At 39.1% G+C, this 21,089-nt stretch overlaps 1 protein-coding gene across 1 annotated transcript in view; it reads left to right on the forward strand.

Moving 5' to 3' along the window:
- The first annotated feature begins 4,533 nt into the window (after window positions 1–4,533).
- TCOF1 (treacle ribosome biogenesis factor 1) overlaps window positions 4,534–21,089 on the forward strand; it is a 56,844-nt gene continuing 40,288 nt past the window's right edge. Inside the window, exons 1-6 of the mRNA XM_034402407.2 lie at window positions 4,534–4,863; window positions 10,518–10,573; window positions 11,410–11,543; window positions 15,639–15,757; window positions 17,942–18,278; window positions 19,628–19,710. Coding sequence (XP_034258298.2) covers window positions 4,753–4,863; window positions 10,518–10,573; window positions 11,410–11,543; window positions 15,639–15,757; window positions 17,942–18,278; window positions 19,628–19,710 — 840 coding nt within the window. The 5' untranslated portion in view covers window positions 4,534–4,752. The remainder of the gene's footprint in view (window positions 4,864–10,517; window positions 10,574–11,409; window positions 11,544–15,638; window positions 15,758–17,941; window positions 18,279–19,627; window positions 19,711–21,089) is intronic.

A 21,089-nucleotide genomic window follows, 5' to 3' on the forward strand; every position in this document is an offset into this window, starting at 1 on the left:
GGGAGAGGGCAACCAATGATCCTCTGTCCTATCTGCCATTGTGCAATTGGCAAACCATATACAGGTGCAATAAGTTAAAATATTCTCTATGGTGCAGCGGTAGAAGGTCACCACCAGTTTTTCATTCAGTTGTTGTTTCCTGAAAAGTCTCAGGTAGTATAATCTCTGCTGGACCCTTTTGACCAGTGCTGCAAGGTGAGTGCCCCAGGTCAGGTCCTCTTTTATGATAATACCCAGAAACTTAAAACTGGCCACTTGCTCCACTCGGTCTCCATTTATAAGCAAGGGCTGGATGTCTGATCTATTCCTTCTATAGTCCACTATGAGCTCCTTGGTCTTATTGGTTTTAAGGACCACGTTATTGTCTACATACCACAAAAGCAACCGGTCCACCTCATCTCGATAGGCAGACTCATCCACCCACCCACCCCGGAGATGAGTCCCACCACTGGTGCATATTCTTTGTCAGCTGTCTCAATATTGTAAACTTGTGTGTGCGTGTGTGTATGCATATACAGTATATCCCATATACATATACTATGTATACATGTACTATATATACATATTAATATACTATGTATACATATACATACACACACTCACACACATACACTGTATTTAAAGAAGCCTTCTCTGGGTGTTATTAGCTGTCTAAAATAGTAGCATCTTTCTTTGCCAAGATTGAACAGAGTCAAAATTATCCTCTAAAGTGCTAACTTTAGCACCTTCACAATCTAATTGCTCTATAGTTTGTACCTATGTATAAACTACCTACCTGTAAAACTAACTTTATTTAGCCAGATGGTCAGATGGTCTGGTATAAGCGTTCATATATAATCAACTATTTTGAAACGAGGAAGTGCTATTAACATAGAACAATATTTACATAAAATATTGAATATTTACAGGCAATGTAAATAAGGATTCAAGCTATATTTGGTTAAGGAACATTTCCAAATAACAGACCGTCTACAGTACACTGCGATTCTTGAGAAACCAATGAGGTTATTTGTAAATGACTGGTTTCCTGATAACCAATAGTAATTAGGATTGAAAATTAGAAAGAGATGTTGCTTATCTATGTATAAACCTATATGCTCTTCAGGTGAGGAGTAAAAAAAACATCTTGCATAATCTAATGCTTGTGTGAAGTGAATCCTCTCTTAGAACAGGAAAAATTTAAAATGACCTCATACCAGTGGTGGGTTTCAGCAGGTTTTGACCAGTTCTGGAGAACCAGTAGTGGAAATTTTGAGTAGTTCGGAGAACCGGTAAATACCACCCCTGACTGGCCCCACCCCCACTCCCGAGTCCCAGCTGATTGGGAGGAAAGGGGATTTTGCAATAACCTTGGATTGGGGAGGGAATGGAGATTTTACAGTATCCTTCCCCTGCCACACCCACCAAGCTATGCCCACCAAGCCATGCCACGTCCACCAAGCCACACCCACAGAACTGGTAGTAAAAAATTTTGAAACCCACCACTGCCTCATACATACAGAACTATTTTGCCTTCTTGGTGAACAGCTTCTACAATTTTGGCAATTCAATTCCAATGTACTTTTCAAAATTAAAATAAAAAAACCCAAAGCATTTTTTTGTTTCAAATCTGTTACAGAACAGATAATATAGAGTTTGATGATCAGAGGCAAACTCAGAAGCCATCACCTGCAACAAGCATTTGCAAGCCTGTCCTTTTGTTGGTTTTTTTCTGAGTTAGCTTTTCATACTCACACATAATGCTGTTCTTGTAATGGACGGAGGTTATAAATGCCTACTGGTTAGAAGGGTCCGGGGAATATGAATGAGAGAGACTGTTTAGTATAGTGCTTTAAGTCACCAGGCTAGAAATTGGGAGATTGTGAGTTCTAGTCTTGCTTTAGGCAAGGGTCACCCTGTGGTAGACTTTTTTCTCTTGGCCCTAGGAAAATGGGAAACCACTTCTGAAAGCTTTCCAAGAAAACTGCATGGACTAATCCAGGCAATTGCCAAGAGTCAATACTGACTTGACTTCAAAGCAACACACACACACACACACACACACACACACACAGAGAGAGAGAGAGAGAGAGAGAGAGAGAGAGAGAGAGGGAGGGAGAGGGAGAGGGAGAGGGAGAGAGGGAGAGTAGGAGGAAGAGAGAGAATGGAATAATCCTGTTCTACCAATGCTCTTTGTGGATTTATCAAATAAGAAGGTATATTGCAGGAACCAAATGCTGGATTAGAAAGGTCTTTGATCTAGAATCATAGATTTATTGGGCTGGAAGGGACATCTTCTACTCAAGGCAGGGGACCTTATACTATTCCAGACAAATGGTTCCAATCCAATCTTTCCTTGAAAATATCCAGAGATGGTACACCCACAACTTCTGAAGGCAAACTGTTCCCTGATTAAGTGTTCCCACTGTCAGGAAATTTTTCCTTAGTTCTACGTTGGATCTCTCTTTAACGAGCTTCCATGAATTGCTTCTTGTCCTATCCTCAGGTGCTTTAGAGAATAAGTCAATTGCCTTTTCTCTGTGGCATTCCCTGTGGCGCTCCCTCAAGTACTGGAAGACAGCTATCATGTCACCCCATTAGGTTAGTTAGACATCCCTAGTTCTCTTAATTGTTCATCATATGATTTAGCATCCAGACCCCTTATCATCTTTGTTGCTCTTCTCTGCACTCTTTCTAGGGTCTTAGTATCTTTTTTGTGTCATGGTGACCAGAACTGTATTCCAAGTGTGGCCTCACTAGTAGACTGTAAAACGGTACTCTCTTTTCTCATGATCTTGATGCTACCCTTCTGTTGATGCATCCTAGGACTGCATTAGCCTTTTAAACAGATGTAGCACACTGCTGGCTCATATTTCAATGGTGGTCCACTAGGACACCTAGATTCCTTTCATAGTTACTACTGTTGGTATTGTCTATTCTAAACTGTGTATTTTGGTTTTCTGCCTAAATACAGAACCTTGCTTTTCTCCTCAAGGAACTGCATCTTGTTGCAAAGGGCCCCATGCTCACATCTGGAATCTTGAGTATATCTTTCAAAGTGTTAGCAATTCTCCCCCAGCTTGGTGTTATCTGCAAATTTAATGAGCTCTCCTTATATCCCTTCATCAAGATTATTTATGAAGATGTTAAAGACTACTGGCCCCAAAACAGAACCCTGACATAGCCCAATGTATATTTCCCTCCATGTAGATGTAATTCCATTGAGGGCTACATGCGAACTGCGAATCCATCCAATGGTGGCACTATCCCACATTTTTCTATTTTACCAAGAATGGTCTATTTTGTCAAATTCATTACTGAAGTCCATGTATATGCATCCACCCACTAATTTAGTCACTTTATCAAAAAAGGCAATAAGCTTTGTATGGCATAATCTGCTTTTAACAAACCCATGCTGGCTTCTAGTAATTGCCTTGTTCATTTCTAGATGCTTACAAACGTGCTGCTTGATTATTTTTCCCAGGATTTTACCTGGATGTTGCTTTGATGCCAAGCTGATTGCTTTTTAGTTTCCTGGATCCACCTTTTTCCCCTTGTTGAAGATTGGAACCAGTGGTGGGTTCCTCCTGGTTCAGTCCGGTTCGGCCGAGCCAGTAGCGGTGACGATATGACGTCACCGAACCGGTTCTCCCACCCACCCCACGTTATTCTTACCTTTTATTTGGTCCCACCCCCAATCTATTGCTGCCTCCTGAGTCCCAGCTGATGGCTAGAGGGAAAAAAACTGTTTAAACTCTTGCCAGGGCTTCAAAGGGCCATCCTACAGCTGATCAGTGTTAAAAGCAAACAAATGAGTCGGGTCGTAAGTGCGAGTACTTGGTCGTAAGTGCGAGGACCTTCCAGAAATGACTCTGACCAGCTAGCCACGCCCACCTAGTCACATGCCCTCCAAGCCACACCCACAAAATAAGCCACGCCCACAGAACCAGTAGTAAAAAAAATTAGAACCCACCCCTGATTGGAACCATATCAGGTCTTTTCCAATCCTCTGGCTCTTGTGCTCCAAGAGCTCTGAAAGATTCTGGTCAGTAGTTCCAAGATCACTTCTGCCAGCTCCTTCAGAACTCTGGATGTAAACCATCCGATCCTGGTGATTTGAACTTATCTAAAGTGTATAGGTGTTTTCATCTGAATCTATGTTGCTAACAGTTAGTGCTGTATGTGGATAGTGAGATGGGCAGCATATAAATTTAATAAATAAAAATTTTAAAATAATTTGTATAACCATAAAAAGTTATAGAAAAAAAACCTATTGACACCTTAAAGATATAACATTAATATAGTAATGCAAAGTAGCAAGAGACTTATTCCAGTTAAGATTTCAGATGGGAGTGTTTCCCTTCCTGTTGCTCCAGAAAACAAATACCAAGGTATTTTACATCTTCCCAAATAATTCGAATCCTGGTGCTATTATTTCAATTGCTGACCACCGTTTTGTTCTCAAAAAATAATAATAATAATAATAATAATGACAAAACATGCCGAAAAGGACACACACCGAGTAACCTTTCGCGCTCAGAATACATTTCCCAGAAGCCCGAGGACCGGTAGGGTGGGAAGAGGAAGTGACGTACGCGCTGGTGCATGGGCAAAGGGTAGAGGCACGGGCAGCTTGGGGCATGTGATTAGTCCGCCGCCTGCTCTACACGCGGGGCCTGCGGTCGTAGTCATGCCTGTGGGATAGGAGAGCTTGTTGCCTCCCACGTCTCTCCCCACCACACACACGTGCGCGCGCGGGCGCGGGGCGAGAGCATGGCGACAGCTGCGCGAGAGCAGAAAGAGCTGCTGGCTCTGATGCACCAGCAGTTGATCCAGCTGGGTTATGAGAGCGCAGCCAAGGAGTTGCTGGAGCAGAGCGGCCAGGTAAAGGCGCCGTTGGCCCACGTGGCTGGAAACATGGGGACCTGCAGCATTGCTGCTTTGTAGAAAGAAAGGCAGCCTTTCTTGGAAGTCAGCTGCGGGCCAGGTTGCAAGTTGAACCGTTCCTTCCCTTCGCAAGGTTTCTCCTTTAGCCTTGCAAGTAGCTTCTTCTGGATCTTTGAAACAGGGCGCCCTGGTCCTTGGGTTAGTTTTATTGTGGCTTCCCCCTCCCCTCCTTTTTTTTTTTAATTTGGAAGCCACATAATTCTAAAGGGACTTAAGTAGAGGATATATGTATGTATGTATGTATTCATTCATGCAAACCTACAGTTTTGTGGTGCTCGCCTCCTGTAGCTTCACCATCTGGGCTTGGAAATTGTCACTAATCATCTGCTTTTACAGAGCTGTCTGGAATAATTTACTTTTGTGATTAAAAACAGTCTCTCCTTTCTCTTTGGACACTTAGGGCAGTGATCAGATTATGTACATTCTCCGGATAAGGATTCTATTGAAGAGGTTGAATACGTATGCATGGTACAAGTTTTAGGCACACTTAATGTCTTTTAAGCATTCCTGTGGCCGTGTAGCATACCTAAATAAGCAATGGTCATTGTGCGGTGATATGGAATAATCAAAGTAAAATGATCATCTAAAAGGTATAAGGCAAATTTGCACCTTACTCTAATTTTGCCTGTTTCAGCCTTTGAGGGATGTATTTCTAAGCATATGAATTGCCAGATGCCCTGATTCTACCTTAGAAATACTGTCCTTCTTGAGGTTCATAACTCACTTAGAGATGTGATACTAGCTTATGTAAAATGAACATTTAGTAAAAAACTGCACTGTAGTTGTAGTGCTCATCATAAACATTTTGCTGGAAGAATCTTTTCTTCCCCTATTTTCAGTTCGGTTTCATTGTGGAAGAAGGCCATGATGGCAACTGTTGTCTAATTAAGTAGCACATGGGTCCTCCATCAATTTGGGTATTTTGTTTATGAGTTGAGATTCACTCAACTGCAATCAGAGGCTATAAGTAATTAAGACTGTTTGCCCATTGTAGGCATTCCTATGTCTGTTTGCAAGACAAATTAAACCATAAGAGTTGGTTGGTAAGCGTGCTCTATCCTGCTATTCTCCCATCACGTATGACTGAAACTGATTTCGAGAACTGAACTGAATGTCCTCTTGGATGGATTGGAAATCAACCTTGTCACAGATTTCCATATTCAATTTCCAGATATACAGGATGGCATCTATTTTAATAGTGATATCAGTTAAAGAAACACATCAGAGAGAGCAATATAGAAGTGTTAATATGCAGTGTGAACAGACCACAACCTCTGTATGGATTATAATTCATAGATTTTTGCTTTTAATTGTTACTACTTGACTAATGAAAATTAATGCTATGTTTTTCTATAAATGCTACGTATGTCTCTGCTATGTTCTTTTTATATTCCCACTGAGCATAGATTTGTAATGATGCTCAAATGGAAAGATAAAGAGCTATATTAGAAGAGCTAAGGACTCATAAGGCATTGCCATTGCTTATTACAACTTGGGCTGATATCTTTAAATTTGTTAACTGGGTTCTTTATATTGTACTTGGAATGCTTGAGATTCTACTCACTGTGTATCAAAAAGGCGATCAGTTAGTGTAATATGCTGACTCTGTAAACCGCTTAGAGAGGGCTGTAAAGCACTGTGAAGCGGAATATAAGTCTAAGTGTTGTTGCTAGTGTAATATAGAAATATTGATTCATCTAAACTGCCTCTACTTTCTGTTCCTGTAAGGCTACTGGCACAGCTTTACAGACATTGCTTAATTAGTTATAGATGAATGAATACAGCATTAAGTGGGGAAAATGTGGTTTTGAATAAGAACTAATCTGAAAGTTCTTCCCATTATGTATTTTACTTACTTACAATATCTATTGCGTGCTTTTGGGTCCTGTGGCAAATGACCATCCCTGAAAGCAAATCAAGGAAAATAAATAACTTGCTATGATTTGTGTTTTTTTAAATTAACACTGACAAAGAAACACTTGCAGATTAAAGTCATGGTCAGTCTATGGATGCTGCGGCAGGTGGCATCAGTGCCAACCTGGTCTCCAAGGAAATAGCCAAGGGACTACAGCGGTCCCCTGTGGTCCCACATAGTACGCAGCCTCTTGTGTCAGGATGCTAAGAACAAGAGCCGTACTTAAAAGTGTTGATTTTGGGGTAAGAACATAGCGGGAAACACTTGTTTCCTCAAGTTTTGGATTTCTAAACCATTTGAATCTTTGCAGTAGTGGCCAAAATTGTGGAAACCTTTTGGGAAAAGTGTGTTTTTGAGATTTGATGGCTAATAACACCACTTTTTTGGGGGGAGTTTAAAGATAATCATATTCCACTGCTGGAATGGCCTGGCAATAGCCCAGACCTTAACCCAATTGAAAATCTATGGAGCCGACTAAAGAAACTTGTTAGTCAGAAGTGACCCGGCAATAAAACCCAGTTAATAGAAGCAATCATTCAATTTTGGTTTCACATTATAACAGCTACAGAACTAAAAGACTTGGTTCACTCCATGGGAAGATGTTGTAAGGCCGTAATTCATGCTAAAGGTTATCCAACTATTAACTGACTGTTTTCAGAGCCCGACGAAAGGTTCGGAGGTATGGGATCAGTCGTATCCCTGGGGGTAGCTCATTCCAGAGGGCGGGTGCCCCCACAGAGAAGGCTCTTCCCCGGGGGGTCGCCAGTCGACATTGCCTGACCGACGGCACCCTGAGGAGACCCTCTCTGTGGGAGCGTATTGGCCGGTGGGAGGTTCTCGGTGGCAGAAGGTGGTCTCGTAAATAACCGGGCCCTAAGCCATGGAGCGCTTTGAAGATGAGAACCAGTACCTTGAAGCGCACCCGGAAGACCACTGGAAGCCAATGCAGCTCACGCAGGAGAGGTGTTACATGGGAGCGCCATGTCGCCCCCATAAGTACCCGCGTGGCTGCATTCTGCACCAGTTGGAGCCTCCGGGTGCTCCTCAAGGGGAACCCCATGTAGAGAGCATTGCAGTAGTTAATCATAATTGCTTGCTAAAGCCGCTTTCTAGTGGACTTGTGCATACTGGAAAAAAAATCAGGCTTTGTGTGAGCTATGTTTTTAGGCTTCTATGTGTGCAGTTTGGGAGTAATTACTCATTACTCTAATGAGTAATATCTGAAGCAATTCTTTGAGGTCATTTTTGAATTGTGCACAGCCCTGCTTTGTGTAATGAAACTTAGAGAAATCAATAAAAATGGTGAGTGACATCACACATTGTGCAAGTCGTTGATTCCTTAAGTACTGTGTATTTTATTGAATAAGCTGTAATTTACAGGATTTGCAAAGCATTGAGATTGAAGCCATGGTTACAGCAGATCTTGACCAGCAGGAAATCTCTCTGAGAAGAAATCTGCATGTTGAAATGAATTCCACTCATCAGTGGGTCCCACATCTTCTCCCTTGATGTTAGCATTGCCCACTCAGAGTTGCATTGGATATGTGTTTCTTCAAGAATAGCATTTAGCTCCTCCACAGATGTGGGTGTTCTCTGGCAAATAAAAAAAAAAATCTTTGCAGCTGTCAATTTGCTCATAGCATAATTCATGCGCTCCGGTAAGGATGCTATGATAGAGGGCCAGGGAATTGAGAATTAGCAGCTAGTTTTCAGAACTTTGCAATACTCTTGGGAGTTCTTTTAATAGAAACTTTTGATCTGATTGTAGTTAAGTGGGACAACATGAACTTGGATTCAGTTATGGATTCTTTGACAATTTATTACATTTTAAATTCTTTTATTGATGTTTAAAATAGTGACAAAAATGAGAAAACCAAACACAAAGATAAAAATACATTGTCAAAGAAAAAAAGAGAGATAGAAAGTGCTTTTTAAAAAGTTGGACAAGATGTAAAATTCCAGGAATAGATGAGCTCCTATAGAGCGGTTTAAAGCAGTTATAGATCTTTTGATGCCAAACCTTTGCCAAATATTATGACAGCAATTTGATGGAGAATGTAAGGATAATGCTTCTATAAAACATATTTTTGCCGTGTCCTACATATACTAGGTTTGGGGTGAAAGTACTGAATTATATAAGTAAGACTGTGTAACAAAAGCTAAACTTTTCACATGCTAGTATTCTTTTTTTGAACTACATATCTAATATTTGGAATTTGGCAACCAGGCAACATAAATGGATTCTTCATGTCCTTATTGACAACTATTAATCACTAGAAAGATGAATGTATGCGCCTTTCACTCCATGGATTTACACTTGTTACTTATGAGCATATTGCCTACAGATGTAGATTTTATATGGACAAGTATAATGATATATAGAGTTCATTTATACATAGCTAAAAATGATAGCTATATGTACCTGAATAATAATTGTATTCGATAACCATGCAGAGAATTGTAACTACTGCTAAAAAAAAGTATTAATTATAATATGATGAAGAATAAGAATGCTAAAAATATTACCATTTCTTGCAGTGATGTGATTAGCAATTATCAGGAATTTGTAGAAGGATGTTTATTATTGCTCTAGCTAACAGTCATCAACTATTTTAATTAATTTATCAGTGCTGTTAATTTGTATTTATTGTTGCTCTATTTAACATTTATTAGTCATTTTGATCTATCAATTAGCAATGACATTACAGTACGTATGGTATTAGAGTCTTCAATATTCTAAAGATATGAAGGCCTTTTTTCCCTTATTTTAATTTTGTGTCAACTAAGAAAATTGAGAGTTCGGGGACCACTGAAAGAAATACACTTGTAAAATATCTTGGAATTAGTAAAATGCTCTTTAACACCAATATACTCATTTTTTAAAAAAAATAAAATAAAAGAAGTTGAAGCAATTCTCACCAGCTTTCCACAATTTTGAATAGAATTATTTTAACTTCTACCATACCAAGAACATGACTAACAATCATATTCATATATCTGAAGGACACAAGATTGGAGAAGTTTTGGTTTTCCAGATATATTGTATTCCAACTTTTAAATAGGTTTGGGATTATTTGAGTTGTGATCCATAACATGTAGACAACTATTGCCTACCCCTATGTTAGAAGGATATAAAGAACGACATTTAAACTCCTCAAATGTAATAGGAAATTGTTCCTCCTCAAACTCCTCAAATTGTTCTTAGGAAAACAAAGATTGTTGTTGACTTTTATAAGAGCCATACAAGTAACCTTGTTTCATTCATTTTTTTCTAGTTAAGTCTCTGGTGGCAAATACCCTATTAAAATTGTCCTTTTAATCTGTTTCCTTCCTATTGATTGGCCTTTTCACTTGACCCATCAAACTACAGATTAGGAAGCCAACAACCATTTACCGTTTTGTTTTGTTGAAAAGTAAAAGGTGGGAAATGAGGTTGTTCTACCCTGAATATTAAAGCTTATTAAATATTAAAGGAGCAGTGGCAGTCCTCCATGACAGTTCCAGTTTCCTATGTGGCCTTTTGGAAAATTAATTATCAATCTCTGTTTTAAGGACTAAAGTGCTCCTTAATAGATGCGTGTTTAGAATTGTAACTTTAATCCAGTGTTTTTGTACTAAAGATTCTATAATAAAATGATTTAATTGTATTGGTCCAATATTTTTTCTTCCTGTACAGAAGTCTTTCCCATCATCTCATATTTCTCTGAAAGAGATCATCACTCAGTGGAAAAAGTAAGTTTTTCTCTTTAGTATTGGAGAGTGATTAGAGATGTTTGCCTGTTGCTACCTTATAGCTATACTTAATTGTTATTTAATTGTTTTTGCACTTGATTTAACAGTCCTGATCTAGTGAATAGTGTATCACAGATCCAATACTGGGTTCTGAACTAGTTTCAAACAACAGTCTAAGAAGAGAATTTGTTTGTTGTCAATAACTTATTCAAAAAAGCTGCTTATAGTTGCAACTGTATTAAGACAGATACTTAAATTAGCTTTCTTACTTCAGAATATCACTGTTTTAAACTTTTTTGAACTGTTGGTACCCAAATAATCCTTTTTACTCAATAAATTCGTACAAAGCCCAGTAATCTCCTGGTGCATTGAATTACAATAGCAATATGAATATAAAACTATGATACATTTAGTTAAGCTGTTTTGTCTTTTGTGTTTGTTCTCTTGTATGTGATATGGCTTAAACATTTACATGATGTGTAGAAATACTTTAAGAAAATCCTAGGACCATGTTCTTGCAGCTTAGATTATTACTGGACTTAATTAAATTTTGCATTGTAATTTCATGGTCATGCATAGGATGTGTATAACTCTAATTATATTTTTAATATTAAATTTGAAGTCTGCTGGCCTTATATTTTCTTGAGAAAATGATCAAACTATATCAAATCAGATCAAGATTTTTTTGTGTGTGTAAGGTAAAGAAATGCCAGCTTTTATTTCTGCCACAATAAAGAAAGTGCTTCTGAAGAGGAGCACACAATTGAATACATTTTGAGAATCTTAGCAGGCCTTATTAACTCCAATTCAGCATCCTTATAAAATCTGTTTAATAGGACTGTCTCACAAATTCCAAAACAAAAGACCGTAGAAACCAAGAGAGGCACTCCAGTAAAGCTCAGAATTTCTGACCCCAAGAGCAGCTCTGAGAGCTCAGAAGAGGAGGAGGAAGCAGCACAAATCATAAAAAGTAAGAACCAGTGGAAATGAACCATTCAGAAATGTATTCAAATGATTGACTTTGAGAAGATAGGTCCATAAAAAGGGACCCGCTGATTTATGATTTCTTAGTGGAGAACAAAGAAAGTTGGAAAGCTAGGACATTAATGCCCTTTCCGTGATGTCACGATGCCTGGAGGCGGTGCGGGCCTGGATAGGCAGGAACAGACTCAGACTCAACCCTTCCAAGACTGAGTGGCTATGGATGCCAGCATCCCGTGTTCTAGAAGCTCCGTCACTTTTGATGGGGGGAGAGGTACTCGCCCCCGTTGAAAGGGCCCGCATCTTGGGTGTCCTCCTGGATTCCCGGCTGTCCCTAGAAGACCATTTGATAGCCATGACCAGGGGGGCTTTCGCACAGATGCGCCTGGTGCGCCAGTTGCGCCCTTTTCTAGACCGGGATGCACTTTGCACGGTCACTCATTCCCTGGTTACCTCCCGCTTGGATTACTGCAACTCCCTTTACATGGGGCTGCCCTTGAGGTGCACCCGGAGGCTCCAGCTGGTCCAGAATGCAGCCGCGCAGGTTGTTACAGGAGTTCCTCATTACTCCCATGTAACACCTGCACTGCACGCGAGCTGCACTGACTACTGGTGGTCCTCCGGATCCGCTTCAAGGTGCTGGTATTTTTTTTTTTTTTTAAATTTGATTTATATGCCGCCCTTCTCCGGAGACTCAGGGCGGCTTACAAGTATTGATCTATATCAATACTTTATATTGATCTATAAAGCCCTACATGGCTTGGGGTATTTGCAGGACCATCTCCTGCCTACTTCCCACCGTCCTGTCCGCTCCCATAGGGTTGCTCTCCTCAGGGTACCGTCAATCAGGCAATACCATCTGGCAACACCCAGGGGTAGGGCATTTTCCGTGGGCACCCCTACCCTCTGGAACGAACTACCCACCAAGCTCCGGACAGCCCCAGATCTCTGCTCCTTCTGTCAAGGCCTGAAGACTTGGTTATTCCAACAAATGGGCTGATTCTGATCCTTGGGTTTTTATTATTTATTATTTTAATCTGGTTTTAGTGGGTTTTTATTATTGTATGTTTTTAATCTGTGTTCGCCACCCTGAGTCCTTTGGGAGAAGGGCAGCATATAAATTCTGTAAAATAAATAAAAATAAAATAAATAATGGCATGGGTATCATTTAAGAACATTGTACCTCATTCGCTATAAACTCCAAAAATGGTTAAAAAGTGTGAAATAAGCCCTTACCTGTATTAATGTAATACAGAAGGAAATGAGATTGGGAACAAGAGGGAAATTTTAGATTGTTTGTTTTTTCAATTTATGCATTTATATATTATTCTGGCAACATTACAAGTTCACAATATTTGGAATACTAGTTCACCACAACTTTGTGACACCTTAGTTCTATATAGTGTAAGCATTCCAGAGTAATTAGAATTGTGATTTGACACTTTAGGTATTTAAACTTCAAATTGCAACTATGACTATTTTAAACCGTATCTATAGAACTTACCTTTGAACAACACTTTTTAATCATTGTTTAAAAGCTTCCATTGTTAAAGTACTGATTTGGCAATTGTAAATATATTTTTAATTTTGGAGATCAGCTGTTCTAATTAATCCTTTTCTTGCAATACTTGGTTGAAAGTCTGTTGTATTTCTTCACAACTTCCCATATCTGAAATAATAAAACTGAGAATTCAAGAGTAGAAAATAATAGGTCTTCCTGTGGCTCTGCGAACGCCGATGGACGCTCCTTCAGGAGCTCCAGCCCCGTGATTCCGTTAGTCACTAGAACAGCGAAAATCAGCTGTCTAGCGGCTCGAAACTCTCCCTCAGGGAAAAAGGGGGAGAGAAGAGCAGAAGAGTCTGGGTAAAGCTCCCCTAGACCCCCAGGTTTTTCTTTTTAAGCCTGGGGTTTGCAGGGTGAGAGCTCCCTGAAAGCCCTTCAGTTGCTCCGGATCCGGGATGAGTCTGCTTTATGCAGACCAAGGTGTCGCAACCACACCAGCAACACAATTTTAAGGATTATAAGAAATTTGGACTTTGGATGCTGGCAGAGCAAATCAGGAGAACAAAAAAAGCAAGTACTGATCTTTAACTCCGTTTGAAAAGGGAAAAAATGGCGCCTGAGGGCGTGAAAATGAAACTTACTAGTGAAAGTGCTTTTTAACGTCTGTAACATTGTTAAAGCTACTGGATTACACATTAAGAAAAAGATTTAAAGTGGAAGCGGAATGGAAAAGACTATGGTTTTGACTTCAACTAATTTACATTTCTAAATTGTGCGGAAAATAGTTGGACTTATTGACCTGATAGCTGAATAAATATAAAGGGAATATTGAAATATGGCTGACATTAGGGCTGGAGGATCATTGTCTGGTGAGTCAGCAAACTCACAAGTTGTGACTGTAAAGGTTTTTCAAGAACTTTTAAATTCTTTTACTTCTGCTTTCTTGGAATCAATTGATAGAACTTTTCAAAAATATAACTTGGAGAATAACAATTATTTGCTGGCTGGAAAAGATGATGAAATTAACCAGAATAATGTGACTTTGGAGGATAGAAAAGCGGCTGTCAGGATTGAGATGGAGGTTGGCACAGCGGAAATAGAGTCTTTGGCAGAGGCTTCCACGCAACTAATTGAAAAGCAACAAGTAGAGTCTTTACTGCAAACCAATAAATTTTATCGTGACAATTCTTGGTCTTACAGACAGAGGAATGAACTGATTGATTATATAAGCAGGAAGACTCGAAATGGGGGTTTCAAACCAGAGGAAATAATTCCAAGAAGAGAACGAGTTTTCAAGATACATCAACCTCAAATCAAAATTCCAAATTTTCGAAAATAAAAGTAGGGGGAGGAGCAATGCTGAAGAAGAAAGTATTACTGAAGAAGAAGGACTGGAAAAAATATAGAAAGAAAGGAAGAATGGAAGATTAATTTCTTTTGAGGAGGATTTTAGTAATAATTATTGTTTTATTGAAGTAAAAAGGCTTAATTAGAACTGGATAGCTTTTTGAAACTTATTGAAGTATTAAAATGGTTAACTTAAAAGTTAATGGATAGTTTTTTCTTTAAAAAAAGTTTTGAAACTAAAGTTTACTGTTTCATTGAAGTAAAAAGGCTTAATTAAAATTGGATAGCTTTCTAAAACTTATTGAAGTATTAAAATGGTTAACTTAAAATTTAATGGATAGTTTTTTTAAAAAAAAAGTTTTGAAATTTATATTTTGAAGAATGTCTTATTGATAAGAAGGTATGGAAAGGATCTTAGCAACAAATGTGAAATTTGATAACAGAATTTGTAAAAGGAAGGTTGATGAATAATTTTTAAAAGGGGAGTTAAAGAGTGTGAGGGAGTTTTGAATCTTGTAGTAAGTTAGTTTATTTTAGCTTACGTTTGTTAAATGTTATACCCTGTTTTTGCTCTGGGAAGTTGGGGGTGTGTGTGGGGATGGGAGGTTGAAGGATGGTTGGGGATAAAATTGTTGTTGAAAATTTTTTTTTATTAAAATAAAAAGATAGATAAATGTATTAATAGAAAAGTAAGAAATTTGGGGGAATGTCACAATAAATGAAATGATAAAATTAAGATATGATAAATACTGGAGGAATAACAAGAAGATACAAAAGATGATACACTGTATGATTGATTAAGAATTGTATGTTTGTTTGTTTATAAAATAAAAAAATTTATGTTGAAAAAAAAGAGTAGAAAATAATTAACTTTGAGAAGATTTAAATCAGGACAACCTCAGTAGACTTTCACGTATTATTGCTATTTAACATAGCTTGTGCACAGAGTGTCTTATATTGAGATTATTGAGACCGTGTCCATTTGCACTAGCATGGACAAAATCATTTCAATCAGATGCTTAAAAGAAACTTTTTTTATCAGCATATTTTATTTCCTACCTATCAGTGGTCATTTATCCTTTGATAGAAAAGGTAGAGAGCAGAGCCCCTTCAGTGATTCAGTTTGGCATCTCCTTTTCTAGAATCTTTTCCATTGTAGTTGGTTGTAATATAAGTTGAAAAAAAATTGCATTCAGTCTGTCAATATGTTGTGCTTTTATATGGGTGTTCCAGCTAATCTGCATGTGAATAACGGTACCAAGCCAACAAAGACAGTAACTAAAGAAGAGAGTAGCAGCGAAGATTCAGATTCAGAATCATCTTCGGAAGAGGAAGCAGTTGCCAAAAAAACTGTAAGTAAAAAGACTTTGATCATTGCTATTCTGCTGGAAAATATCAGGAATGTATCTAGGATGGTCAATTAGGACTGCACCTAGGTGTCTGTTATTTTAAACATTATCATCATCACCTTCATTTAATGACCCCCATAATCCCTTGTTGGGTGGAGTCTGTGCAACTGAATGGAGCTAGCAGAGTGTTTTAATGGCTGGATGCCCTTCCTGTCACCAATGCGGAGTTTTGTTCAGCAGATATATTCTCAATATGCCCAGAAAGAGAAATATCTGCCTCTACCTAGGATCTAATTCACAGTCTCCTGAGTGTGAGGTGAGAACTCCACCTCTAGGCCACCACACCACTCGTTATTTTAAATATTATGTCCTAGAAAATATTTAAAATCTGCAGTCAGATGCAATTTAGAAAAGTGACTGTCTTGACTAGAAACTTACCTGCATTTCAAAAACAGAGTCCATAGGTTTTTTGTTTTTTTTTAAATTTGATTTATATGCCGCCCTTCTCCGGAGACTCAGGGCGGCTTACAATGCATTAAGCAATAAGGTTGTATTGTCACCATTGTTTTTTTACAGATAAATGCCTCAGTAACAAACTACATCTTTTTCGGAGTTTAAGACACTCCGGAGTATAAGATGCACATTAGTTTTTGGGGAGGAAAAAAAGAAAAAAAAATCTGCCTCTACCTACCAGCATCCATCGGTATTCATCTGGCTCGCGTCCTTGCAGCAAACAGCCTGGTCAGCTTCAGCACGTTATCGCAGCCTGATTCAGCACGAGCAGCTGATTGGCGGTTGGATCAGCCTCCTGGAATACCGTCAATCAGCTGTTGCAGGCTGCAGGGATCGCCACAGCCCATCGCTGCCTCTGTGTGTCACATATTTGGCTGTCGTGCGTCTTGTTTTTGGCCTCTGCACTCTCTGTTTTAGACCCGTTCCAGGCTGCCGGGATCGCCACAGCACATTACCGTTTTCGGCTGGTTCCAGGTAGCAGGGAAATGGCCAAAAATGTGATGCGTGGAGGCAAAAAATGGACGAAGGGTGGGGGCCAACAGGTGGCTGAGGCTTCGACAACATTTGCTGTATAAGACGCACAGATATTTCCATCCACTTTTTGGGGGGAGGGAGTGCGTCTTATACTCTGAAAAATGCAGTATATATTGCTTATCTTAAAGTGTTAACTAAGAGAAAAAAGTAAACATGTAAGTTTACTTGGGAAAAGTTGTCTTCAATATTGCTTCAAAATGATGTCTTTAATTCAGTGCTATAAAGTATCAGAACATTCCAAAGACACATACACAGAGAGAAAAAGTTCATAATTTTAAAGTATACAATTAGCAAGGTGTCTTCAGCCATTGAAAGGTTTAAGATATAATTTGTTCCTTAATTCTCTCCACTTAAAGGCGGTGGGGGGGGGCTGAAACAGCCTTCTCTGGTGACCACAAAGGGAATGCTGGTATTGGCCAGATCCTACTTTTATACCCTTGTGCTAGAATCAGCCTCTGTACAGATTCTCAGTCATCCAGGTCATGGTTGTCCAAATGTGCTTTTTTCAGGAGGCAACTGGACTTTCTTGTTTTTTCTTTGAGGAAGTTTCGTTTCCCATCCAAGAAGCTTCTTCAGCTCTGACAGGATAGTGAGGAATGGAAGGATTTATATTCCTTGCAGACAGCTGGTCATTTGCATCCTTTTAGAGGGTCATTGAAGCACTTGGAGATTTATCTGTGCCCTCAGAGTCACTTGAGTAGTGATCCTGGTTCCTGTAGTCTGCACTTTTTTTTCTCAGAGAAATATAAATCCTTCCATTTCCAAAGCACCTTTGGGATAGGATCAACCTCATTTTAGCATACAGAAGATCTCTATCACTATTGATGGGAAAGGATTCATTACACAAGCCACTAAGTCTGCTGGTGACAAAGTGTCTCCTCCAGCTCTTGACTGCCACGCCCTGTTGAGGTGATCGCTCCTGAACAGGAGAAGAACAGATGTGTTCATCAATTTAGAACTGGAAGTGAAGAGTGTGAGGTCACCCCAGAGCACATATTAAGCAGGCAATTGTTGTTATGAAATCTCTAGGAAACCTTGAGTCAGAAAGTTTCTTTGAATGTAGGATATGCTGAAGTATCTATAAAAATGCTTTGACAATATCATGGAATGTCTTTCTCTTTTAACCAACTTTTCTTGTAGGAGAAAAGTCCTGTGGCTGGAAAAAAATTGGCTGACCAAAATACTAATTCTGTCCCAGGAAAGGGGGTGACCGTTGCTGCTGCCCAAGCAAAAGGAGAGCAGGACAAATCTGCTTCAAATAAGACCCCGCCTCCATCTGTGAGAAAAGCAGGGCCAAATAAAGGCCTTTCTAGTAAAGCAGGACCTTCTTCGGAGTCACTTATTTCAGGAGGACAAAAAACAACACAGACCACAAAGACAGCAGAGAGTTCCAATAGCAGCAGCAGCAGCGGCAGCTCATCTGAGAGTGAGGAGGAAACAACGTTGACCACAGTAAAAGCCCCACCTTCCAAACCAAGTAAGTATAAGCTTACTTAAGATTCTCATTGCAGTGTTGCATAGATAGCGCTCTAAATTTGCAGAAAGGGTCTCATCTTTATTATCTTACCGATAACAGTGAAGATTTTATTTATTTATTTATTTATTTATTTATTTATTTATTTATTTATTTATTTATTTATTTATTTATTTATTGGTTCGATTTATATGCCGCCCTTTCTCCGGAGACTCAGGGCAGCTTACAGTGCGTTAAGCAATAGCCTTCATACTTTGGTATATACCTGCTTAGTAGGGCTTTTGCCCCCCCCCCCAACAGTGTTCTTTTTATACAAAGTCAGCTTATTGCCCCCACAATCCGGGTCCTCATTTTACCTACCTCAAAAGGATGGAAGGCTGAGCCAACCTTGAGCCTGGTGGGATTTGAACTTGCAGTAATTGCAGGCAGCTGGTGCTACTTAACAGCACTTTAGTCCACTGCGCCACCAAGGCTTAATTCAAAAGATCTGCTATAGTAGTTTTGTGTCTCTCCCTCACTTAGGTAATCTCAAAGTTCTTACTCAAAGCCGAAAGAAAGTTCTAAATTCACTGTCAAGGAGAACATTCCTATTGCCAGTTACGAAAGCATCTTAAGATACCTTTGCCCAAACAATCCTTCAGAAAGGCTTGATGGGCTTACTGGAATTTTTGGAAATTCCAGAAAGGGAGTCTGCCTTACATGACCTATTGGATGGGTGTTTATGCAGTATAACATCTCTATACTGAGCTGGCAAAAATAAGTTTCTTTTGATGCCAATCCGAATGCTATCTATAAAGACTGCACTTCAAGAAAAACAGGCTTTAGAGTTTTTCTACCAATTTGGGACTCAAAACAACTTTTTGAGCCAAAAAGAAGCTTGTCATGATGGAGTGTATGTAATTGACATCTAACATGTGATCATTGAGTTCTGAATATGTAGGTAAGGATTGAAGGGTATCTTTGCAGTGTCACAGAAACATCTTTTTTTTTTTTTTTTTTGCATCAGCATCTTTCACAGAGGTAACAGAACATACCTCTTACAGTGCAAGAACCTTAGATGCTGAATCTACTTCTGGTTACTGTGTTTGGTGATGGTAGGAATGGATTGACCCCACTTCAAAATTTGTACTAATATTTTAAAACTTGATATGTGGAGCAACAAAGATTACTATAGAATAAAGGGATATCTATACTATACTATACTACACTACACTACACTACACTACACTACACTACACTACACTACACTACACTACACTGAGATACTATCATTTAGTATTGGTAACTATAAATGCTAAACATTTTTTAAAAGTGATCTCCTTTGGCATCAAATTCTGTTTTCTATATTTTAGCTTTAAAGAAGGCGACGAGCACAAGCAAGGAGTCGAGTGATGATTCTGACTCTGAGGACGGGACAAAAGCACCAACAGTCCAAGTAACTCTAGTTAACAGTTTTCTAAATTAGTGGAAGGGTGTGTCCTTTTTGTCTGTGCCTGCAATAATAATTCACTAACTAAATAATTCACTCACTTGACAAAGGCAGAGCAGGGAAAGTGCCTTTGAGAAAGAATACCCTTTGCTTCTCCCCATTTGGCCATTTCCAAAGGATATATTGAGGAAAATTTCCAAAGGATTCATACATCAACTCCATAGTATCAACCTCCAGACACTGCTCATTTGTTTAGTGAGCATTTTTGTCTTCAGAAGATGCTCAAAGAAGACATTACAAATCCAACGGATAGAGATGGGGGAATAGATTGGTCCTCTAATGACCAGTAAACACTACAGAGCTAATTAAAATATGCACTCAAGTTTAACGAGGTTCTAAATTAAATGAACCTATCCCCATTATTTGAATCTCTTGCCACTTGACTACGTTTTTGTCTTAAGAAAACTTGAGATGTTGAGATGGAGCTTTCCAACCTTTGCTCTTGTGCCAGAACTAGCTTTTTAAGGCTATCAGAAAATTCTTATGCATGGATTCTCCCATGTGCATTTTTGAATCAACAACAACATTGTCTCCAGTGCTGAAGTCTGAATTGGCACACAAGGACTTCGTTCCAGGAATGGGGAAGGGAATACATTCTAAGCTATTCTCCTACTTCTGTAGAGAGGGAAAGTGGACACCAGGATGGTTATGAGAATATGAAATTGAAATTGTGAGCAGAATGCAATTCCTATTCCAATAATGGGAGAGCAAGCAGACTAGAATTGATTATTATAGTCGAATTTAGCATCTCACTTTGAAGAGAAATTCCTCTTTGGTGTAGTTTTGTTTGACCAAGGATGAAATTGGGTTGATTTATCTCTCTTGACTTTGACATGTGAGCCATGGGCAGGTTCAGTTTTCCTTTTCTACCTCCTGCCCCAATCATAATTATTTTTACATTTTCTTTTTTTCCCCCTTCAGGTTCCAAATTGCTTTTCTCAAGAGGTTCTCTCCCTAAGCTGACCCTCTTATTCATTTCCTTCTCCTAGTGGGAAAGAAAGAAAACTTCTCCTGCCTAAAGGGGTTCCAGAAAATGCAAGAGAAAACAATACCAACCTTTTGCTTCCTTTGTCCTAAACCTACATAAGCAACTTTCCTGAGTTTTGTCAATACCAAAGAATAACACTGGAATATGAGTGGATATATTGTCCTCTACTTTAACTCCTTCAATTTAGAGCAATAGACTAGACTTGATAGAATAACATTACTCAATGGATCGAATATGTTTCCAGTATTAACTGGGTTTTATCCTCCTCTTGTCCCAACTTGACTATTCCAATGCATTAGCTAGAGCAGGGGTGTCAAACTCACGTCATCACAGTGGC

Source organism: Pantherophis guttatus, chromosome 2, assembly GCF_059756535.1.
Source record: "Pantherophis guttatus breed Tessera chromosome 2, ASM5975653v1, whole genome shotgun sequence".
Classification (NCBI taxonomy): domain Eukaryota; kingdom Metazoa; phylum Chordata; class Lepidosauria; order Squamata; family Colubridae; genus Pantherophis; species Pantherophis guttatus.